The sequence below is a fragment of the Camelus dromedarius genome, chromosome 15 (genome assembly GCF_036321535.1).
Source record: "Camelus dromedarius isolate mCamDro1 chromosome 15, mCamDro1.pat, whole genome shotgun sequence".
In the NCBI taxonomy this organism is placed as follows: domain Eukaryota; kingdom Metazoa; phylum Chordata; class Mammalia; order Artiodactyla; family Camelidae; genus Camelus; species Camelus dromedarius.
The window spans coordinates 33057413-33083251 of record NC_087450.1 but is presented as its reverse complement, the minus strand read 5'-3'; the positions used below and the strand labels follow the sequence as shown (position 1 = coordinate 33083251).

General features: G+C 36.2%; 1 protein-coding gene across 6 annotated transcripts in view; it reads right to left on the bottom strand.

The window, feature by feature from the left end:
• Positions 1-25839, bottom strand: part of THADA (THADA armadillo repeat containing) — a 286630-nt gene that overhangs the window by 242561 nt on the left and 18230 nt on the right. For 4 of the 6 annotated variants that reach the window (XM_010997148.3, XM_064494536.1, XM_064494537.1 and 1 more), the window contains exons 12-21: positions 24523-24674; positions 23432-23587; positions 22578-22700; positions 21268-21391; positions 16297-16448; positions 13173-13386; positions 10638-10773; positions 10232-10368; positions 6600-6758; positions 4876-5033 (exon numbers count right to left, since the gene is read on the bottom strand). In XM_010997148.3, coding sequence (XP_010995450.2) covers positions 4876-5033; positions 6600-6758; positions 10232-10368; positions 10638-10773; positions 13173-13386; positions 16297-16448; positions 21268-21391; positions 22578-22700; positions 23432-23587; positions 24523-24674 — 1511 coding nt within the window. The remainder of the gene's footprint in view (positions 1-4875; positions 5034-6599; positions 6759-10231; positions 10369-10637; positions 10774-13172; positions 13387-16296; positions 16449-21267; positions 21392-22577; positions 22701-23431; positions 23588-24522; positions 24675-25839) is intronic. The other 2 variants (XM_031466926.2, XM_064494535.1) reach the window with 2 other exon arrangements.

The following is a 25839-nucleotide window of genomic DNA, read 5'->3' as shown; positions in this document are numbered from 1 at the left end:
CTGACACCCTCCTCTTGGATGATCAGACTACAAGGAACATACTTAATGCTGTAGAAACTTATGACAAGAGTAGAACAAGAAGAATGTTTAAATTTAACTTAAAAAATAAAAAGTCCTCTGAAAACTCAACTTAATTGCCTTTCAATCTATTAGATACCACTAAATTCCTATTCATAGTTCACAAAAACTTTTCTTTTAATATGGATGGTGTCTTCACAAAATATTTTCTTAATAAGTAATATATACCTCAGAATTTTTGAAAGGGAATTAAGGTAAAAAAAGAACCAAAAAAAGCACTGATTTCTATTTTTAAAATTAAATTCTGGTCACTGTCTCTTTAAGTTTAGCATAGCCTTGCTCTAACTTTTCATAAAACCTAAGTCTATAGGCAAATGAGCATGTTTTATGGATTTACAGGGTGTAAATTTCCACAGGGAAGGACAGCTACATGCCATGTCTCCAGGCATCTATAATTCACCAGCAGACTAAACAGAGGAGCTAAGTGCTCATCTAGAGCATAAAATCCACAAAGGGCCAATGTAAATACATTTTTTATTTATCCTTTATCTATATACTAAAGAGAAATACAGTAGAAAAATCAAAGCCAATTCCCTTCACCATAAATTAGAAAGGCCAAAAAGACTGAGGAATACAGGTCAGACATTTCTACAAAGAGCATGCATAGTGGTTAAAATCCGGGAATTCGAAGCCAAGAGGGCTGTGTTCAGGAACTCTACTCAGGCTCCTTACGAATACAGGCTGATAAAGCAACAGAGTTCCTTCATCTGTGAAATGGGGATAAAACTAGAACGTACTTCACAGATTATTCTCAGAAATAAATGGGATGATCCATCTAAGCATCTAGCAGAGTACGTGGCAGAGAGTAGCAATCATTATTGCTAACTGTCGACTCGTTTTTATTTTGTGTCACCTAGTAGTAAGACTTAATCCCTAAACCTTAAATTTTACTTTAAGACACAACCACTTTTTATAACCTTGGGAATGTCAACAGGAGATTCTAATTCCATTTTGGTTAAATGGAATAGTTTATAAAAGTTTACACTACAGTAAGATAATTAATGTTTTAAACTGGACATTCTCTACTACAGTGATTTCTTACTAACACTTGGGATTTCTTCAAAGCCCAAACACTGTCCTCCTACATAATGATAACAAAGGCGATGGTTTTCTGGTATTCAGACATCTTCCTACCAGAATGTTTATTCTTTGCTTTCTGGCAAATTCTTAACCATGTGCCATTTTAACAACTGCCCTTTAGTCTGACTTTTTAAAATGAATTTCTGTCTTGTATCCTCTATTATATTTCTAAACCCTTTGAGGTCAGAGAACCACATGTTGTATTTCTTAATGTTCCCAGAACACCCTTGTAGTAAAGCAGTCAACAAACAGCTGACAAAATGATGTGATTATATGCTCAAGTTCATTTTACAGCTTAAAATGCTAACCTGCATTCAGCACAATTCAATGAATACTTATTCACAATTTCTAAAAAATAAACTTTGGTAAATACAAAAGACAATCTCTTTTAAGACTTATGCATGCTAATAATCTTACATCCCATTTACAGTCCATTAACAAAAATCTAAAACAGTAACAAAAGGTACTGAGGGAATGTGTAAACCCAGTTAGCCACATACATCATGAAAATTAGAACAGAATCTAAAGTAGGAGTTTAAAAAAAATTGCTGATTTCTAATTGTTGGTAATTATTTTTATTCACGTGATTTCTGTGGCAATAATTACTAGGAAGGGGAAAGCAGATCTGAAAAAAAATCTATCCAAAAGCTTCTTTTTAGGAATATTAGGGAAAATATATAAACATATGAACTGATAGTCCAGGTAAAGGAAGTTGTTCAGAAAAATCAGTAGGTACTGGGTATCCGATATCCCATGGAAGGAGGACCAACAATGTATCAAGCAAAAGCTCTACATCAGCAAAACATCCAGCTTGAAACCCAGACACACGGCAGTCAGGAAGCTGTGAGATAAGGTTGCACGCACTGCTCTCCCTTTAAGGTTCTCGACTTACATCCCTCAAAGCTGGTTTTATCTCTGCCTCTTGTACAGGGACACCATGAAAGAGCCTTTCATTATGTGATTACAGTGCAGGAGGAAAAGTCAGACGTGCCTCTGAATGAACACATTTTCCTCTTGGTGAAGTCGTGGAGGACACACTGCTTCACAAGGAGTCATCTAGGGAAAATGGATCATTTGCTAAAAAGTTCAGTAGCAAGTTGCCTTACTGTACTATTGCTTGCAAAAAGCTGGTTGGCTATGGGAAGCAGGGAAAATTAAATTTTAAGAAGTTCAAGAAAAATTAAATGAGCAGTTCAGAACAAAGGCAGCACTGTGTTGTGTCAGAACACAGGCTGGGAGGCAGAAGAATTGGGTTCCTGTCCGAGAGCGGCCACAAACCAGCTTTGTGATCTTGGGCAAACCAGGTAACATCCAAGGGCTGCAGTTTCCCCTTGTGCGGAGGAGCTGGATAATATCACCTCTGTGGTCCTTCCAGCTCTAAGAGCTTGTGAACATAGCACTGAATACTCAGAATCATAAACAAGCACCAGCTCTGCTCCTTGGACAGCAGCAAAACCCCCTAAATCGTAGTCTCACTACCTGCTGGCCTGTTATAAACTCGGGATGGGCTTAAAGGAACTGAGTTCCAAAAGAAATCCTCCCTGCTGTCTACATTCAAGACCTCAAATTTCAAACTGTATAGAACAGCTTCCTTCATCAAGGGAAAAACAGATCACAGTTATGACTCCTGGGAGTAAGAAATCCAAGGTCCAAATTCTCCTCCACAACAGGGAGCACTGCCTGCAAGTCAGTTCACTGCCTCTGTCTCTGCTGGTCTTCTGTTGTCACATTCACCTACAGTGTTGACTCTCAAATTGGTAGCTTTGCCACTAAGGGCACAGAAGATCTAGCAATGCCAGGGCCACTATGCCCTTGGAAGGAAGGCAGACCTTAGGCATGGCCCAGCCACTCCAGTGTAAATTACATTCTTCTCTATCCTTCTCTTTTTAATTCTTAAAAGTACTAAGTATATGGGGGTATTTTTAAAGAAATTTCATGGAGCAAAATTTTATGTTTAAAAGTAGGAATCCTCTAGTAATACGAATAATACTAATTTCTTGATGAATTTAGATTTTCATTGACTAAATGCTCCTAAACTGAGGCTTTTTTTTTTTTTTCCAGTAAAATTCAGCATGATCAAGACTAAAGTTTTCCACAGAGCGCAGGGTTTCAATGTCAGAACAGTGCTATCACATACACTCTTGGTCACTCATTCAGTCACTAATTTCTTCTCACCATGTGCATGGCGACATGGAGAAATGACTGGACCGCATTAGAATGCAAACAGGTATCTTACAGAAAGGACTCTATTTCTTATTTAAGAAAACAGTCATTAGATGAGTTTTTTGGTTTATAGGAGCCTCTCTTTGTTATTGTTGTTGTTTTTACAAACATCTCTTTTATTTTATATTAATTTCCAGTTTTAAAAAACATTCCCAGTTTTCACATGGACATCCCACATAACTTCGTAAGATCTGAGTATTGTATAAAAGGTGTCAGGGCAGAATGATTTTCACAGGAAGCTTTCAGGTCTTTCTCAGTTACAGTAAAAGCAAAACATGTTTCCCTTGGTTTTTTTTTTTTTTTTAAATTAGCCAACAAACCCCCGAAACTAGATGTTTTAATTTGTCCTTGAAAAGTTGAGAAGTCAAGGGGCTCCAGCACATGTTTACTTCTTAGTAAGAAGGTGAACATCAGTGAAGTCATCATTAATCATAGCTGGATTCCTCAGCAAAGATGTTGGCATTGGCACTCTAGCCAGTCACCAGCAATGACTGCAAGGAACTCTAGGACACTACCGCCTATTTGATTTGGAAGAGAATAAGGAACATAATGATGCCAGCAGCGGCCTGTTCCCCTTTGCTGTTCTCCATCTCAGAGGCTTGCAACATCACAAACCCAGCTGTTAACCAGATGCAAGCACATCAGCCACAGAGAGTGTGAGAATAAAAATATTCGCATTATTTCCATGGAACTAGTCACGTGGTTGTTACAGAAATAATCAGCATTACCAAACTACAATATTTGTTTTGTTCTTAAATGCTGTAACACCCTATGGGAGAAATTACCTTTATTTGAAAAAGGTTAAAAATGAAAGTACATGTCATATATCTTTCCTGGAAAATGGTGGGAAAATAGATTTGTTGAAACCATATGGAAAGGAAGGCGGGATCAATTAAAAACAGAAATCTAATAAATCTAAAATATTTCCAAATGAAATGCTTGTGGTAAGCTAATTTCTTGTAAACACTGCACTCAAGTCACTTGAACAGTCCCAGATGGTGAACTAGCTTTGTGGTCTTAAAATAAAAGTCAGCCAAAAAAAACCAAAGTAACTACGACTTTATCATCAATGTAGATGGAAACATGAGATCCATTATCAACCAATATACTACTTTTTTTTTGCAAATTTTAAGAGGCTTGTGGAGTTTTACTAAGTAGACAGTTTCATTTATTTTTGCATTTTAAATTTGTGCATGTTAAATGGAGAAATAAAAGTTGAAACAACAACACTGCAGTTAAAAGTAAGGTAAAATTCTAACATTATTTATGTAACTTAGAAAAATTAAAATAGTTCTAAAAATACCACACTTTTGAAATGTATTGCAAGGTCTAATTTCTACAATTTAATGAACTTTCTTTAGCTGACATCTGTATAAGATTTCATTCAAGAAAAATGTTTTTCTAAAAAAAATTTTTAAGTTGGGTTATAAATAAAAGTTTGTGATTTTTGCTTTGACCAGAAATTATACCAGGCAGAGTAAACATCTACCCTACCTGCTCCACTGTCAATAATCCATCAGAAGGTCCTGGCACAGGCTGCATGGGCAGAAGCTGGCACAGTGAGCCTAAGAGCAAAGCGACTTCCTTCATGCTTCTCCAACAACATACCAGCACCATCTGAGCAGTTACATCACATGTTTTTCCTTCTTTACCTTAAAAAAAAAAAAATCTATTGCAACACTAGGCACTTGATTACTCATAACCCAGGTTTCTTAGAACAAGCTTATTCATAATTTCCCCAAGAATAATCTGCTTGAACAAACCAATCTGTCATGTGCTATATTTATTCAGGAGAAAATCAGTAACATTTGTTGAGCATGTGCTATGAGTAGGAATCACGCTAAGTATTTTTTTAATATACTTTGTAAAGTAAATTTCAAAATAAAATACAATATTATTCTAAAACTAAAGTCTAACCTTAGTAAACTAATGAAACAAACTCTCTCTGCCTTTCCGTTATCCATACAATATGATTATAATAAATATATTTCATTATTTGCTTTGGTGAGGGTGGCTCTTTATGAGTAAAGGAGTAGAATAGGACCTTCAGAATCAAAGGAAAATACAACTTCTCTTTCAAAATATATTTAAATTCCATGGTCAATAAGCTATAATAATTCTTACTCTGTTTTTCTAGCTTTAGGAATATTTTAGCACTGACATTAAAAAAAAAAAATCCAAAACAAACTCTTAAATTTAAAAGGCAAGTTAATAAAACAATCTTAGTCTTTTAAGAGCCCACTACACTCAAAGGATAAATGTGCATACACTTAAATACATAAAATAAGTCCAAAACAATGTACACTAAAAAGGGAAGCCATGGGATTGGGGAGGAAATAAGAAAATAAAACAAAATTAATTTGTTTTTAATTCATATTTATCTCTGTATTGTTTGAAACTATTGTAACAAGCATACATTTACATTATTTTGTGTAATTAAAAAAAAAAATCACAGAGAAATTTTTACAAGACAATATCCCCATCTAGTGGAGACTGTTGAATTTGTTATAAATCAATAAGCTATCACTGCTTCTGATGATTTTTCACAGCATTATAGAAAATTATAAAATAACTAGTGAGCAAATAAGCAGGAAGAATTCAAATTCTGGAGGCTTGGTACAACAGAGCAGCTCACATTTCACTGAATCATAAAGTTTGCTTCCTTTAAAAAGCTGCCTGCCTGGCTAAGAGGGCCCACACAGCACAGAACCATACTGCTGGGAGAAGCAGACTGCTGCCCAGACCCAAGTTCACTGTGCATCACTGCTCCTGCATCACCTGGCTGGCAAGACAAGTTTCAGCACTCAAAGGCTTTTCTTTTTTTTAATGTGTGTTTTTTGGGTTGTTTTTTTTTTTTTTTTTTTTTTTGAGGAGGGAGATAATTAGGTTTATTTATTTATTTTTGATGGAGGTACTGGGGATTGAACCCAGGATCTTGCACATGCTAGGCACACATTCTACCACTGAGCTATACACTCTCCCCTCAAAGGCTTTTTGTTGTAGCATCTTATATACTGCACTGGGCCATACCATCTTCTGGTAAAAGTCATAAACTCATTCCCTAAAATAAATTATTTATAAGCTCAAAAAAGACTTTATTTCCTAGAAATGTCCTGCACAAATATGCAGCCCCTGATTCACTACAGAAAAAAAGGGCATTTTTTACACTGTACTTGTCATTTAAATACTGATAACAATATAAACTTTATATATGCTACCTTTGATTTCTGTGGAAGCATCAATACTTGGCATACTGGCATTCAAGTCCTCCAAATCAAAGCTATCACATTCTTTCAATATTTTGGCTTGATTGAAATAATCATTAGTATCTCGTGGCTGAATCTCATTCAGAATCGTCTGTAAGCGGCTTGCTGATTCTGAGGGAGAGAGATGAGAGTACCTAAAGCCCCAGTCCCATATCACACGCAGATTTCCCTTGGGGGTATTTTCCCTCAAAGAGTTTGTAACTTTCAATACCTGATAATTAGTGCTATTAGAAGGAACTCACAAAGTGGATGCTATGAAAATTATTTACGTAAAATCTTCCCATGACACTTGAGTGTACTTTTAAAATATAACATATATCTTAAACAGGGTGAAGATAGGAGAAAAAAACACAACAGAAACTATACACAGGACAAAGGCTGCCATCTCATTTACGCTACTTTTCTTAACATTGTCAAAGAATCTCAAATAAAGTGCACAACTGGATGAAGAAGAGCAATAAACTTCAATGCATTTTGTGTTAAGGGGTAAGAAACCCCACCACCAACAGAAACAACCTTTTACAAGCCCAGGAGTATCATGAAGACTCCTTCTTTGAAATGCAGTATATTATATAATATACTGCTTTCTAAGTATGATTTATAGTCCTAGTGCTATATTCAGCTTCATTTTTACTCCTTAAGCACTCACTGGATTAGGAAATGTACACTCCATGAGCAATGCTTTCTCCACTGCTGAGCTGCCAGTGCCCAGAACACAAACTGGCTCATGGCAGAAGTGCAGTACCATGGGCTGAAGGGATTTATGGATGACTAGGTAATAAAGAGCTAGCCAGGCTCAGCGTTTTAAAGAAAAAAAATAACACTAGGTAATCACCTGAAACCAATTAAAAAGTCAAAGAATGAGTATTTACAGTATACCTATTATATACACTTGCATTTTAGGTACTATGGGAATTACAAAGACCCAAACTGCTATCATAATAATTCAAGTAACATCTTATGCTCACTTGTGGCTTCCGTGAAATTTTGCCAAAAACAGATTTTGACAGCTGTGAAAAAGTAACACCAGCCCAAATGGAAATCACAGAAAGACTAAGAAAAAAAGGGATGATCAGAATAAAATTTTAAGATCACTAAAGTATTTTAAATAAAAGGGAGCAGGGAGGGTGGGCAAAGCACAAGGGTTAAGTCACCCATTCACTTCTGTGGCTTTCAGGGGAGACTTTTTTCAAAGAATTCAGAATGCATGGCAGATAACATGGGAAAGATACAAGAAAAATGGAGACAGAGGAAAAACAAAAGGCAAAATTAAGGAAAAGTCAGTGGGACATAAGCAATTTCTGAGACCAACAGATATTTTAAATTTTTAATAAGGAACAGAATTTTAGCATACTCTGATGGCCCTACCCACAATTGCTGACAAACACTCAAGATTTCCCATCAGAATATACTGATACTTGCCTGATCCAGATATTAGCTATATGACTGGATGTTCTTTATTCCCATGCACTGTTTAAGTAGGAAAACTAAACCAACAAATTTTTGCATTTAAATTATTAGCCAAAATAAATAAGTAACTGTGTCTCGGTATCATGAATCATCACCAACCTTCTAACTCATTTTTAGTAAAGAACAAAATGTAACATTTTCTATGCAACTACACAACTCTAGGTTACTTTAATTATCAGCACAAAGTATTATACTGTATGATGCACTGTGTGTTTATGATATATTCAGTTTGTTTTTTAAGATAATCCTCTCATTTCTGCTCCAAAATGCATTCACCAACTTTATTTCAACACCAAATGCAAATTTACTTTATGATTTTCGACGTGTTCAGAGGAACACTCAAGCTAATATATACACCTTTAACAGTCATTCCCTTCCAGTCCAGTTGCAGTACAGGTACAGTAATCCCTCCCTTATCTACAGTTTTAGTTACCCTCAGCCAACCACGGTCTGAACTACTAAAAGGAAAATTCTAGAAATAAACAATCCATAAGTTTTAAACTGTGTGCTGTTCTGAATAGCGTGATGAAATCTCCCATTACCCCTCTCCATCCCACCCGGGCTCGCCAACATCATAGTCTGCAGCTAACATCCAACTATCAGCTTGAAGATTCAGGATCACCTGATGCAGATAATCCTTCTGACGTTATCTCCAGGAGGTCAACAGCAGCCTAACACTGCGTCACAATGCCTATGTCACTCACCTCAACTTCACCCTCTCATGCAGGCATTTCATCGTTTCACATCATCACAAAAAGTAGGGTGAGCACAATATAGCAAGATATTTTGAGAGAACAGAGAGAGACCACATTCACAGAACTTTTATTACAGTATCTTGTAATAATTGTTCTATTTTATTATTGATCATGGTTGTTCATCTCTTACTGTACCTAATTTATAAATTAAACTTTATCACAGGTATGTATGTATAGGAAAAAACAGTTTGTACAGGGTTTGGTACTATCCACACTCACAGGCATCCACTGGTGGTCTTGGAACAAATTCCTCTCAGATAAGGGGGGGCTGCCACATACATATGCCACCTAGGGCATCCTAGGCACTGAATTTAGTTCCTATACTTTCAGAAATTGTTCATTCATTGATTTATTCATTATAACAACTATTTACTGTGTACCAACTTCTGCCAGGCACAGAGGTGGAAAACATAGACAAGATCCCTGTTAAACTGCAACAACTCCATGAAATAGAAATCTGTTGGACGGGGAGAGTGCTAAGAGACAAGACTGGCAAGGTTGCAGGGGTGAAGCTATTACAGAACCTGGTCTAAGATCACTAAAGTATTTTAAATAAAAGGGAGCAGGGAGGGTGGGCAGAGCACAAGGGTTAAGTCAAGATTGTGTGTAACATGATGAATTATATGATTAAAAAAGATTACTCTGGATGTAGTAAAAAGGAAATGGAAGGAGATAAGAGTAGATGTGCAGAAACTAGAGTAGTCCAAACAAGAGAGGATAAGAGTCTGGAGTAAGGTAAGAAAATGCAGATAAAAGGAAGAGAGATTTGAGAGCTATTTGAGGGGTACTACTGAGAGAATGTGGAGACAAGCTAGACGTAAGGAGCAAAGGGGATGTCAAGTAGCCCTAGACTCCTGACTTGCATAAATAGATGTCTGGTAGGGCCATTTCCAAAGACACAGGGGTTGGGAAGGAAAAGACAGATGAAAGTTCATGAGTTCAGTTTTGGGCATTTTGAGTATCTCCTCCATTTTTTTAAATTAAATGGTCTTTGCATGCCAAATGGTCTTCCTCTATTCCTCTATTCTAACAAGTTGCCTGCTCTGACTGAACTGCATCAACTGTTACCTCTCTAACTCATATTGTCCTCTCCCCTTGTCTCAGCAATTATCTGGCAGGTTGTGCTCTGAAATTACCACATTATAAAACCCAATTTACCCCAGAGGAGGAAGTACGTTGCTCTTCACTTGGTTATTTATTTATTTTGGTTATTTTTCAATAGTTAAAAACATTGCTAAAAAGGCAGAATCTCATTAATCATCATAATAATGTCTTTTTCCCCTGTTTAGCCTCTGTTGCTCGCCAAAGAAATGAGTAGGGAAAAAAATATAATAGTTCTGTCTTTCTTCGCTTACTGACCTGCATCAGTGTCCATTGGGATGAGGCCTTCCGGGGAGGAACTCTGAATCACTGGTGACACCACGGCGGAAAGTCTGTAGGACATCATAATGAGCTTCTCCACCACGGGTCTCCACTCACTGACCAGCTGCAGGCTGCTACAACAAGGATGTTAGGGTAATTTATACTAAAAACAAAAAAATTATATTTTTAAAATGGAAATTAATAGATAAAAGGAGTCAAAAGAATTTGGGTTTCAAAACTGTGCAATCTATGAAATACTGAAGCCTTTAAAATATATGTATACATGTACTTTTTAAAATCTAATTATTAATTATCTTTAAGGCAATATGTTGCTTTCCTAGAACACATTCCACTAAGTTTAAAGCTCAGAAGTGCGTACTGAGGAGGCGCTGTGGATACTTACTTTAGAGATAGCTTCTGCAAAGCTCCTGTTATACAGTGGACTCGCCCGTACATTGGAAATGATGCTGCTGCCTGAAGCAAAGAATTTTCAGCCTGAGAGATTTCTTCTTCAAGATTTTCCAACAAGCATTTGATAACTAGAAAAAGCAAACAAAACGTCAAAATATTGCCAGTTTAGAAACACATATAAATTTGGGAACAGAACAGTTCCCATGAAAACACCAACTCAATTGTACTTCACACTAGAGGTTTTGAATGGAAAAAGGGAAGTTTCAAGGTTATCTAGCCTGTTATCCATCTCCAGTTAAGGGAGAACTGTGTCTTCCCCTAACTTCCTGGATCCATTGACAGCATTCACTCTGGACCATTCCTTCTAGACATCCTCCATCAGGGTTATCAGACCCCAGGCCCATGTACTATTTGGAAAGTTTTTTAAAAAGATAATGGCTTTATTGAAATATAATTCATATACCATACAATTTATATACTTAAAGTATAGAAGTCAATGATTTTTAGGATATTCACAGCTATGTGCAATTATCACCACAGTGAATTTTAGAACATTTTCATCTTCACCCCTCAAAAAACTCTCACCCATTCCCAGGCACTCCCCTCCATGCACCTCTCAACCTCCCCAGCCCTAGGCAACCATGTACTTATTTTCTATTCCGAACAAACCATATAAACGGAATCATACAATCTGTGTCTTCTTTACCTTAGTCTAATGTTTTCAACGTTCATCCATACTGTAGCATGTATTAATGTTTCATTTCTTTTAATGGCTGGGTAACAGTCCATTGTATGAATATACCACATTTTATTTATCCATTTATCAGCTGAGGGACATGTGAGGTGTTTCCACTTCTTGGTTATTATGAATTATGCTGTTATGAATATTCATGCACAAGTTTTGTTTGGACATAGCTTTCATTTTTCTTAAGTATATGCCCATTATGCACAGAATGTTTGTGTCCCCCTTCCCTCCCCCTAAATTCATGTTGAAACCCCAACCTCCAATGCAATGGTATTTAGAGGTAGAATCTTTAGGAAGTAATCAAGTTAAGCTGAGGGCATGAGGTGGGACCCCCATGATGGGATTACTGTCCTTAACAGAGACCAGAACTTGCTCTCTCCTCTGTGTGAGCACAGAGCCAGAAGGCTGTTGTCTACAAACTAGGAGGAGAGTTCTCATCAGGAACCAAATCCGTCAGCACCTTAATCTTGATCTTCCCAGCTTCCAGAATTGAAAAATAAAAGCCTATTGTTTAAGCCACCCACTCTATGGTATCGTGTTATAGCAGCCTGAGCTGACTAAGAAAATGGCCAAGAGTGGAACTGCACAGTCATACGGTAATTCTATGTGTAACCTTCCAAGAAACCACCAGATTGTTTTCCAAAGGGGCCGGACCATTTTACATTCCCATCAACAGTGTATAGGAGGGATCCACATTCTCCACATGCTCATCAACACTTGTTATCATCTGTTTTTTTCATTATAGCCATCCTATTGAGGATGAAGTGCTTCCTCATTGTGATTTTGACTTGCATTTCCCTAACAGCTAATGATGTTGAGCATCTTTTCATCTGCTATTGTTCATATTTATCTTTTTTGGAGAAATGTCTATTCAGATTCTTTGTCCATGTTTTAATTTGGTTATTTTTTATTAATTTGACCCTTTACTAGTGAGTTGTAAAGGTTTTTTATATACTTTAGATCCCAGTCCCTTAACAGATAAAGGATTTGCAAATCTTTTTCCCATTTCGCATGTTGTCTTTTCACTTTCTTGATGGTGTCCTTGACACACAAAAGTTTCAAATTTTGATAAGTCCATTTTATCTATTTTTTCTTTGTTGCTTGTGCTTTGAGTGTCATATCTAAGAAACTATTACCTAAGGTGGGCACGTGTCATTTCCCATGGCAACGTCATCTCTCCATCGCGAGCTCTATGACCACATTTTCACTAGAACTATCCATGGCCTCCTAGTTTTCTCCCATTTTAGTTCTCTTTTTTATGGCTTTTCCCACCATCCTGGAGAGCCTAACTCTCTTTCTATATATGACCTCTCCTTTGTTTAATCAAAAATCCCTACCCGTCCTCATTTCTAGCACAATTCCAAAATGAAGATTTACTAGCATAAAATTAAGTACATGAATCCCCAACAAATATCTGTTTAAAATCATTAGATCTAAACCAACTCAGACCCTAGATCTGGCTATAGTCATAGTAAAATTTCTGCAGGGAAAAAAAAAAAGTACATTTTTGGTAGAGAAAGAAGTCTTATTTAAATAAAAGCTCTATTAATGTACATTTGCATATCTACTTATTTAATGTGAATCCTGTTTAGAAATAATACAGCTGAGTAAACTATTTAGTGGCAAAGGAGCAATTCATGGCATACTTTTATGCTGGTAAACTCTTAAATGAAAAACCACAAAGTAAATGTTTAACCATTAAATATTCTAACCATATGAATAGTGAGAGAGCAAGATATTGGTTTTGATAAATAAGAGCAAAAGCAAAAGCTCAAAACAAACCCATTAATGTGTTATTTTCCACCACAGCAGCAGACTTATCTCCATCTCCACACGCAACCCAGTGAGTTTTTAAGTGGGGAGACAGAGATGACGGCAGAGCATTCTGCCAGATTAAGAAGTTCAGCAGGTAGGAAGCTGTTACACAGTCATATGGTTTGGTGCTGGTGCTGAGCTCCAGTGCAGCCTGGAATAAGCCTTGCAGTTTCTCTGAATCCTAGAATAAAGCACAGACTCAGTTACTGTCATTGAAACATTAATTTGAAATAAAACATATTTAAAAACAGAGCTTGCCACAAAACTGTAACTCAGTATGAACATTAACTGTTGGAGTTTTCATTGTAATTATTGATGATTTTTATTGATCAGTCCTAGGGATGAGGGTCTTGAAAGCAATTTCAGTTAGGAAATTCAATACTGATAACTTTTTTTTTTTTTACATTACCTCTTTCCTCAGCAAAAGTATACTTTTTCCTGTACAAATTCTGCTATGACCAAAGCCAGGTCATCTTCGTTATTTTTGTATAGACCAGACTGCTTTTGTATATCGAAGTTTGTTTTACTGGGCACTGTGTTCCTGCCCTTCTCCCCACCCCCTGCCCATACAGCTAGTTCAATGGAGAAAAATACAAATACATATAAAAACACAAATTCGCCAGGCTGTTTCTGGCAAAGCTCCATGCGTATGTGTGAAAAATAAAGTGATAAGATCAACCTCAGAAATTCTGCATCAGAGCTCCCACACCCATGTTGCATTTAAACATCCACTCACATAGCCTGAACAAAAGATAGAACAGAGGACAGTTCACTGTAATATGCATTGAAAGGCACCAGACTGAGGACAGGACACATGGATCCTAGTCCCAACTCTATGCTTGACAAGCGGCACGTTCCCCACACTGGAACTCACAGTTTTGTGGCTCAATAATGTTGATTCTACTAGGATTATTCCCTAACTGCCTAATATAAGGTAAAAATCATTATAAACTTAAATTGAATTTGATCATAGGTACATTAACATTTAATAATGTCTTCCAATATCAAATAATAGATTAAAAAATCACTTTATTTCTACTCAATTTCTTTACCATTTGATACATTTAATTTTCTGTGACCTAAAAAACTGAAAGGCAGTGGCCAAAAGCTCAATAAGTAAATATTAGAAACAATCAAATTTCCTTGTCAATTGTATTTTTATAATAAACTTTTATGAGATTTTAAATAAACAAACAAACAAATGAACCAACTAAGCATAGAATCCATTTTTGGTAATTGACAGTTAAGTCTCTAAATTGCTTAACCAACCAATTTGTAAGAAACAAAATAGCCTCTGGAATCTAAACCAGCATCTTTGTTTCTTCATCTCAGGTCAACTAGAACATAAAAACCCTGGATATGTCGCTCCACAAAGAAGGGCAACAGACTAGGTGAGGAGTAAAGTCATATATTGGAAAGATACGCCACCAAAAATATGAATATACAGGTTCTTAAAGAGATTAGGCTGCCAGCCAAAAAATGTTTTCAAGTTAACTATATTAAAAAATTAATTCTTATATTACATAGGGTATACCCAAAGAAAGACTCTGAAAATATATAATTAATATTTTAAAATCCTGAATGTCTATTCCTAGGACCACTTTACTAATACACAAGCCAGATTACATACATAACCACCAAAATCCTATAGCAAGCCATACGTGCTACTAAGTTTCCTGAATTCTACAGTTTGTGTCCATAAACCAAGCACATGTTTATCAAATTAGAGATACAGAGGCCTGCTAAGGGCCCGTCACAGCTCATGTAAGGACCAGGTCTTTCTTTCATATAGGGCCATAATATACCTTTCCGCACTCCAGACACTCTCAAAATACTTGCTAGAAATGAGGCATAGTTATGATATGAGGCTACAGTGTGATGAATGGTAAGAGGTAAGGGTTGCTGGAAGGGGAGATAGAGAAAGAGAAAGCATCTTCTTTAAAAACTCTTATAGGGGAGGATATAGCTCAAGTGGTAGAGTGCATGCTCAGCATGCACAAGGTCCCAAGTTCAATCCCCAGTACCTCTTCAAAAAAAAAAAAATCTAAAAACTCTTATATGGTACAAAAGTAAGCATCTGCTCACTAGGGCACCTGAAAGACCACTGGGATAGGTAGACACTAGAGAGCAACTCTCAGTTTAGACCCAAGTCAAGAGATGCTCTGAGATCTTGCAATGCTGTCTAGAAGCAGTGGAAACAGACAGCTTGGGCTCTCTGACATGTGCTCCCACAGAATCCCACTGCATCTACAAGCTGCCATGCCCTACACAGAGCCTAATAGCTGGAGCCCAGACCAGGGCTCAGTTGCCACCCCTGCAGGTTCACATGGCCTCCATACAGCTCCAACAGAGAGCCACAGCTAAACTCTAGAGCCAGTGACCCCAGAGCTGCTGGTGACCTCACTGCTCCACAATAAGCCTCAAGGGTAGAGCCGAGGGCTTAGGCAACGGGGTCCCCTGCAGACCCATCCCCATGCTGTGCCTTCACTCCTGAGCCCATCTTTGATATTTACCCCAAGGGGGAAAGTGCAAGGTGTCAGGAAGAGCACAGAGGCTGGGGATAGGGTAGAACACCCAGGGAGAGAACTGTTGTTAACCTCAAGTACTCTGAGTTTCAGTCTCAGTTTAGCTATTGCTTGTTGGTACGTCAGAAACATGTTCTCTACCTCCTTTACACTCAGCTTCCCACTCTACTAAACAGGGAGATCATCTCAAAAAAATCAAGTTACAGTAAGTGAAGTGTTTTGATCGAGTATTAACATGACCAAGGAAACTGGGGAGACCACAGTTGACTGAAATCTACCAATAATCTTGTAAACAATAAAACCTACTGCCTCCTACACCTCCCTTTTTATCAAAACAAAACAAAAAGCAAAACTCTTACAATACTGCCTTCTTCCCAATTACTTATCCCACCTTCTCTATATCACCACCTGCAACAGGAAAGGTATTAATGATAACCAAAACAGTCAGAAGATGTAAGAAGGCAGAAGTACAGAAGCCTGGACAATCCACAGATTGCTCTGCTACTGAGACAGAAAGTGTTCGTGCATACGCCACATTTACACTTGCATGAGAGAAGTCCAGATACCTGAAATTGTACAACTGTTTTTGGTAACTTCATTAGAAGATCAAATGCTAAAATTTTCACTTCTTCAAAAGTGCCAGTTAAACATTCCATTAGTGTTTGGAAACGACCAACATCAATATCATGACTTAGCTGATACACTGTTTGGACATGACCTAAAAACAAAATAACAAAAAAAATTTTAAATGAATGGAAAAAAAAAAGTAAAGTGAAGAGAAGGAAATGGAAATCAACATTTTGAAATTGCCAGATTTATAGAAAATTCATATAAGAATTCACACTTCATGATTTACCCACAATAGCATAAAAATGTTCCCATTAATTTATTTACTAAAATGATAAAATAAGTATTAAAGTTCTCCAAATAGGAAATAAACATTTTTAAAAAATCTGTTAAAACTACTTCATCCTCTTTCAAAAGATTATATATTATAGAGAAGATACCTAAGTTATTTTTTAAACAAACAAATATAAACAAGTAAATTTAGAATTATATCTTTTTTAAAAATCTTCATAAGCCTTCTTGACCTACAGTTCAAAGTCCTACTATGTCTTAGGTGAACTGACACAGAACAATCAATACAATACACATTCTAATAGCATTCAATGGGTGTCAATGATATAGAAGGAATCTTTTGGCCATTCAGACAAAAAGTTCAATTCATCTACAAAGTGGAAAAAAATTAGTCTGGCTTCACTCTTCACCATAGCAACATGTAGTGCTAGGTGATAGTGGAGCAATGCTTACAAAATCCGCAGGGAAAAAAGGGGTGATGAGAAAATGTCTATCAAAATCCTATTCCAGTATGAAGTATAACAGCAATATTTTTGAATGTGTAAGAAATTAAGAATTACGTTTCCCCAAAAACTCTTCTCAGAGAAAGATGAATTTCAGCCAACCAAGACATGAACAGAAAAACTATCACTAAAGAATGATGGCAGTCACTGAATCCATTTAACTCTTTAAGATTAAGAGTAAACCAAAGGGAACAATCAGTTTCACAGCAAAATGTAAAGAACATTTAACATTCAACAAATCAACCAACTCCTGGTAATACCTGAAAACATTCCTAGGCTTAATTTGAGAAATGGTATTCGATATTAATCAGCATGTGAGTTTCTTATTTAATCTTAACTTACAAGTTAGCGCCACCCAGAGAAATTCCCAGGACAAGCAAATGAAGTTTTTGTCACTTCATTCACCCCTCTCCTCAAATCTGCTTCTTCTTTTCCAATTTGGATGCGTCTTATTTCTTTTTCTTACCTAATGGCGCTGGCTAAAATTTCTGGTACAATGGTGAATAGCAGCAGTGAAAATGATTATCTGTGTCTTGTACCCCATCATAAGGGAGGGATTTCAGTCTTTCACCACTGAATATGGTGTTGGCTGTGGGCTTTTCATGAATGTCCTTTTTTATCATATTGAGGAAGCTCCCTTCTATTCCTAGTTTGCTAAATATTCATGTATCATAAAAGGGTATTGAATTTTGTAAATGCTTTTTCTGCATGGATTGAGATTTAACATTTTACCCCCCTTCATTCTAATGTGGTGCATTACAGTCACTATTTTTTCTTATGTTGAAACACCCCTGTATTCCTGGGATAAATTCCACTTACTTAGTTAAAGTTTATAATATTTTTAATATGCTGCTGGATTTGATTTGCTAGCATTTTGCTGAGAATTTCTGCATCTATATTCATAAAAGATACTGGCTGTAGTTTTCTTCTCTTGTGGTACTTCTGTCTAGCTTTGGTATCAGAGTGATGCTGGCTTTGTAGAATGAGTTAGGAAGAGTTCATTCCTCTTCAATTTTTTTGAATTTTGAGAAGGATTGCGTTAATTCTTTAAATGTTTGGTAGAATGCACAAGGAAAGCCACCCCCATCCCTGTACTTTTCTTTGCTTGAGAGGCTTTTGATTACTGATTCCATCTCTTTATTTGTTATAAGTCTGTTCAAATTTTCCATTTCTCCTTGAGCCAGCAATCTGTATGTTTCTAAGAATTTGTCCATCTCATCCAGGTTAATTTATTGAAAATATATTATAATTGTTCACAGTATTATCCTATAATCCTTTTTATTTCTTTAAGGTCAGCAGAAACATCTACTTTTATTTCTGATTTTAGTTATTTGTGCCTTCTTTCTTTTTCATTCTTGGTCAGTATAGCAAAAACTTTCTCAATTTCATTGATCTTTTAAAAAAAATAACTTTTGGTTTGATTGATTCTGTATTGTTTCTCTATTCTATTTCTTTTATCTCTGTTTTAATCTTTATTATTTCCTCCCTTCTGCAGCTTTGGGTTAAGTTTGTTCTTTTTCTAATTCCACGAGGCATAAAGTTAGGTTACTGATTTCAGAACTTTATTCTTTTTTAATGTAGGCATTCAGTCATAAATCTCCCTATGAGCACTGCTTTTACTTCATCCCATAAGTTTTGGTAAATTGTATTTTTGTTTTCATTCCTCTCAGAGTATTTTCTAATCTCCCTTGTGATTTCTTCTTTGATCCATTGGTTGTTTAAGAGCTCTGTTCAAATTGGAAGCCTTCTCTGACACTGCTGTATGAAACAGCTAGAACTCCCAACCTCCCAGGTACCCTGAATTCCCCTGCCCTATTCTTCCTGAAATATTTTTGCATTCTACTAGTATATCCCCATCTGAAATTCTACACATTCCTTGTTAATTTACTGTCTGTCTCCCTTCACTAAAATCTAAGCTAAAAACGGGAAGCATTCTGTCTTGCACACTGCATATCCTTGACACTAAATAAATATTTGATGAACAAACCATTTTAGTCTAATTGTGGAAGCCCATTTTTCATCATGAATACTGTGACATCTTATTCCAAGTGAGAAAGATGCATGTGGGTTATTCTTCTTGAACTAGGACATACTTGAAGAAAGGCAAAAACCATTATACTAATCCCAAATCACAGTCCTTCTATAAAATAATATAAAAACCCACATTAATATCCTTGAGATAAAGATGAAGAATGAATTTTCATTACCCATCCTGTATTCCACAGTCATGCTTCTTCAGCCTCCTTTACAGTTAATGGGTACAGTACGGCTTTACTCTATTTGCATTACCACCTGGGTGAATTCATTTTCTGTGTGTGGATGCTGTAACAAATTGCCTTGAATTTGGTGGCGTAAAACTACAGAAATCTATTTTCTCACAGTTGTGGAAGCCAGAAGTCTGAAATCAAGGTGTCTGTAAGGCGATGCTCACTCTCGAGGCTCTAAGAGAGAATTCATTCCTCATCTCTTTCAGCTTCTGGTGGCTGGCATTCCCTGGCTTACAGCCATATCACTCTAATCTCTACCTCCAGCTTCACAATGACTTCTCCTTTTCTATTTGTCACATTTCCCTCTGTCTCTCTCTCATAACAACACTTGCATTTAGGCCTATCCATATAATCCAAGATAATCCTATTTTAAGACCTTTAACTTAGCCATATCTTCAAAGATCTCTTTTCTAAGTAAGGTTCATATTCACAGGTTCTAAGATTTGGTGTGGGTATCTTTCAGAGGTCATTTTTCAGCCTATTACATTTACCTTAATCAGGTGATCAAATTTATCATCATGAATAACAGGACAGACCAATATCATGTATCTCCTGATAGCATGCCCTGAGAAAGTACACTACATCACCTGTGCAATAGTACTCCTGCCAAAAATGCATAACCTGAACCAAATCATGAGAAAATAATAAGACAAACCCAAACTGAGATACGTTCTTTCAAAATGTTAATGTCATGAAATATGAAACTTTCCAGATAGAAAAAGATTCAAGAGGCACAACAACAAAATGCAATGTGTGATCTTGGACTGGTTCCTGGATTGTGGGGAAAAGTTTTTTTTGCTATTAAAAAGCCATTTGTTAGTTAAACTGGAATAATTTGAATGTGGACTATATATTAGATAACAGCATTGTAGCAACATGAATTCCTGAATTTGATCATTGTATTATGGTTAGAAAATTAATGAGATAGTGAGGCAAAGCAAATATGGCAAAATAATAACAACTTACAAATCTAGGTAAAGGGTATATGTCTGAACTATTCTTGAAAATTCATTGTTAGTTTCAACTTTTTCAAAACAAAAACTTGAAAAAAATGGTTTTCTTCAAGTGAAGCAAACCTGTATTAACCGCAAATAACTGTCTCCCCGCCAAAAAATTATACTTTGTCTAAAAATTTAAATTTGAAAAAAAAACCCAACTATAGTGTAAAGCTCCCTTGCCTTCTGGCCATTCCCTCTAAAAGAGCAGGACATTTTTCTGTCTGTCCACAGTCAAGGAAGACTGAGCACAAACAAAAAAATCCACACTAAAACATATATACACTCATATACAAGCAGAAAAATCATTTCTTGTCAAAAAGGAAAATAATACAATTCAAAAGAGGGAAGTTAAATATTCATCCTCTTGAGTACCCCACAGAGTACCCCGGCTTACAGCCATATCACTCTAATCTCTAATCTCTTGGTGTGATCAAACCAGAATGCCTGGAAATGACATCCTTATATTGTCTTTCCGAAACCAGGTTGAGACTTATGAAACAGATAGCACACAAGGGAAACCACATTTTAACCACAAAGAGTCACTAAGGAATGTTATACATAAGGGAAACTATTAGTGTTTTAATTTTTTAAACATAAAGAACAGACTGGGCATCCTAAAACAGCAACACACGAATTAGGGGGTGAGGGCAACAGCTCTTCTCATAGTAAGCATAATCCATGAAACTGTAGTTTTGGGTTGGCAAATAATGATCACTAAGAAGTTCCTCTCCCTTATGTCCCTTACTGACAAACTGAATTATGTCTACGTAAGAATTATATAGTGAGACTAACACCTCCCATAAGAATCTAAACAAAAGACAACAAACCTGAAACTCAAGGAAAACAAAATGTTGAAAAAGTATGTTTGGCAAGAAAACAAATACTTTCCCCAAACATTACTGAAAACTTACCTTCTGGTACAGGAAAAACATCAGCTACTGAGCCTAAAATGGTTAAAGCTGAAAATCTAGTTGGGTAGGAAGAGCCAGGAAATAATGCTTCAAAAAGACTGCTGCAAATGGATGACATGAAATTCTAAAAAAAAAAAAATTTACAGTAAGTATAATTGAGCTACCTCACAACAGGTTTTCGTCAAAGTATCACTCTAAAGAGTGGACTTGGTTTTTCTAATTAAGAGAGAAAAGATTTTTTAAAAAATACTACTTGTTCACTTTGCTTGACAATTCAGATTGGCACCTTTGACCATGAGTTCATAACTTTAATGAATCCTATCTCTGTAGAGTCAACAAGAAGTATGGAAGAAAATGAAAACATTAATTTTAAAAGCTATGTGAACCCCCATATTCACTGCAGTATTACTTACAATAGCCAAGATACAGAAACAATCTAAGTGTCCATGGATGGATAAACAGGTAAATAAATAAGTCAGACAGAGTAGGACAAATACCGTATGATCTCACTTCTATGCAGAATGAAAAAAAAAAATTAAAAAAACAAAAACAAGCTCATTAATACAGAGAACAGACTGGTGGTTACTGAGGGGTTGGGGAAGCTGGTGGTTGGCAAAACGGGTGAATAGAGTCAAGAAGTAGAAGTTTCCATTTATAAAATAAAGAGGTCATGGGATATAATGCACAGTATAGTGACTATAGTTAATAACATTGTATTGTATATTGAAAAGCTGTGAAGAAAAAACTTTTTGTAACTTTAGTGACAGATATTGACTAGAATGTATGGTAATCAGGTCCCAATACATACAAATATCAAATCACTGTGCTGTACACCTGAAACTAATATAATATGTCAATTACACCAAATTTTTTAAGTAAAAAAAGAAAAACCAAGGAATACAATTCTAGCTGTACTCCAAATCAGAAAAACTTTTTTTTTTGGCAAAAACATGATCCTTCTGCCCTGACTTGTGTTAAAGCTGTATGAATATTGATTTCCTTCACCAGAAGCATTCAGGCAATTACCTTTTTGTTAAAGTACTACATTCATCTGGCCCAGATAAACTGTAAAATATTGAGGATAGCCCATTAATGTTATTCTGTATGAAACTTCAAGTTCAGCCCTGGTTCCACAACTCAAGTTACCACAACAGAAGTGTCAAAGCACCAGAAGGAGTATGTAAAACCCAGCTTGAAGGGAAAAAGCACAGAAACACTACTCACCAAGAGACTTCCATTTATTCCCCTTTAATGTTTATTCATAATTCTCTTAGGTTAAAAATCTGTGTGTCTAGAAATATACCACCTACCTTATATTGCTCTAAAGAAACAGAAGGGTGCTGTCTGGTTAACTCATTCTCTGGTTCATGTTTGGATTTACTTTGCTCCAGTTTATAAAGTACCTGCGAACTTTCCTGTATCCTACAAAACAACTTTGAGAAAAAGAAAAATGAAGCATATGTGAGCCACATTAACTTTAAACATCAGCTTGAAAGGCAAAGGAAGAACTTTCTAAATTCTTTAGACTAAAACTTCAGGCAAGGGGAACACTGGTTTTTAAACTCTTAATATTTACACAGTAATGCGTCTTTTTGACAGAAAATTAACATTTACATTTTTGAAATCAAAAAACCAAAATATTACTGCAAACCAGAAGACACAGTCATTAAACCACCATTCTCCCATTTCCCCTGGGTCAGCATGAACCTAAAGGTGATACACTCACTTCTATACTCTACCAACTCTTCACCCCAGAAACATGTGGTGGGATTAATTAGGTTGAATTATTCAAAAATGACTGTTTCTTGGGGCATTTATAAAAATATAAGGGCATTCTTCCTCCTCTTATCAAAGTTTTCTTAAATTACCTTACACCCTGAAAACTCCGGCGCTAGGGTTTTTTTCTTTCAAAAAAAAAAAAAAAAGAGCTTAAGGTGATTTATTACACCAAAATGAAAGGAATTTTCACTTTAGATTTTAATCCCAAATGTACACTTTATGGAATCATAGTACAAACAGTTCACAGAAGGGCCACAAAGAGCCGTGGGCGTCCAATCCCATGACCATTACTCCCCACACTCTGCCAAAACCTGGCCTCGTTTTAAAAAATGATTCCCAGAGCTAAGTTCACCGCTTTCCTACACTTTATGATGAGAAATTTTACCTTTTTAAGAAGAGAACAAATCTGCTGCCGCACTCCTGGAGACTGACTGTTAAGGTTGTATGTGATAAAGAACTGAATCCACTGCATTTCTTCTGTGGAAACAATTTCTGTGCTTCGATTACTTTCACAAAGCAAGCCCAATGTATCGATCCGTACCTAAAATACAGCAAGCAATAGAATGGTGCCTTTTCAATGAAATAAGCAAAACTTAAACCACTTGACATGTTTAATTACTTACACAGGCTACCAAAGGGGGAAAAAACCCAGTAAACCTCAGTTTACCCATATGTACCTCAGAAAGCTTCCCTAATCCCAAAGGTCCTTTGGTTATTTCCAACAAAATTATTCTACATAAATGTATAAATTGGGTATTTACAGAAGTCAAAAATCCTAAGATTCTTATTCCACAGTATGCTCAACTTCACTCTTTTCTTTTTCCTCAGTGACCACTTTGCACCAGGACCCCATCATCTCACCCTTCAATTACCATCATGCACATCTAACTGGCCTCCTGGTTTCTTTTTGCTCCCATCTGGCAACTCATCTGTTTCCATTCACGCCACTTCCTGGCTGAAGCAGAGTGTCTCTGGTCTCCACTTAACAACTGGATAAAATCTGTAGTCTTTAGTCAAGCATTGGAAATGTCCACAAAATGGACAAAATACTCCACTCCTACCAAACAAGGTCCTCAATCTCCCTTCAGCCCTTGTTTATTTGCATCCTTCCGTGCTAAGCAGGTGCCAGAGCTTCCTCCCCTTTGATCATATTTATCACTTTCCTAATCAACCACCACCTACACTCAGATCAATCTCTTCTTCTGAGCCTCCCAAGTTCTTACACATAAAGGTACACTCGTATTTTTATTGTCTTTTCAGAGTTTCCAGTTGTTTTATGGAGGTTTTCTTACTCCCTCATCTAAATTTTAAGTAGCCTGAGTGTCATGTCTACACTTTTCACTTTCTATGCATTCTTATGGAGCCCCTAAAACAGTGCTGGGCATAACATAGGGGCCTCCATATCACACTGCTAAATGAATAAATGAATCAGGGATCTACTGCATGTATGCATTCCCCATTATTTTGTTTACTTACTTGGCAGTGCTGATGAATTAAGCCTTGCTTTATTCTTTCACTGGACACAAGGTCCCTCCAGGCATCAGTTGCAGACTGAAGATGCCCATGAGCTCTAGCTGTTCGCAGACATGCCATCAGAGCTCCCAGAGCCCCTCTGCTATCATAAGACCCTAAGGATGAAAAAGATCACTCCTGTCTCAAAAGCACAATAACGAAGGCCACCACTGTGCTATTTAACAACTACCACATTTTCATGTTTGCAGTTAACATTTTATTTCAAGAAATAAAAATCATGTATTTTAGGCTAAATTCTAACATGAAATAGTACTCCTATTATAAAATCATTATTTCTAAGGATTTAATAGTTCATATGTCAGTAATTTCAGTAAGTACAATCCACTTATTGTTAACTTAAAAAAAATCATAATCTTTGGCTGATATTTTTATTGACAGTGAGAAAATAAATCAGGAAGTCAATCAGGAAAAAAATCAGGTGGAGAAATATTTAAAACAATAAAAATAACTAAAATGACTTACAGCTGAAAATAGGAAAAACAAAACACTTTAGTGACTAAAGACCATTATTTCTCTAAAAATAAACACAGAACCTCTCTGTATATTTTGAAATCACTGTTTCTTCTTAGTAAAGAAGATAAAAGGAGGATCACAAAGAACTTGATGCCTTCAGAGGCCAGATACCAGCCCTTACTAAGGGGACACGGAGCTCTGACTCACAGACACCTTGATTTAAAAAGAAAGACTGCCTTACTTCAGAACAGATTCATGAACCCTCAACTTCAGATGGCTTCTCAAAAAAGCAAGAACGACTGTTGTTAAAAACGATAAACAATGGCTCATTTTTGTATACAAGAATCAAATTTTCCAGCTATCTCATGGTTATTCTCTGAAGGATTGAAAGTTTTTAACTTAAATTTTAGTTGGAAATATTCTTAAAATGTGATGTAAAGTATCATATTCCTGCTTTGTTAAGCAGAATGTAGTAATTTTAAGATTTACATGATGAGTCTGGATCATTATTTTATATGTTAATTACTAAATTATGCTTTAATGCAGTGATTCATTCAGGGTTACCGAGTTTCAATGGAATGTTTACACCTATTCTAAATGACCAGAGACAGCTGTTTCTTGAGGTGATGCTTCTAAATTTTTTTATCTCTTTCCCAGAGACAAATACTTGCTACTGCCAATTTGCCTGTCTTTAACCTTGCCTAAAACAATTTTTAATTACTGTTTCAATCACTTGAATAAGCAAATTATTTAAAACACACAAACTTTCGCTCCAGTTTGACAATTAAATAACAAATAAAAACTTGG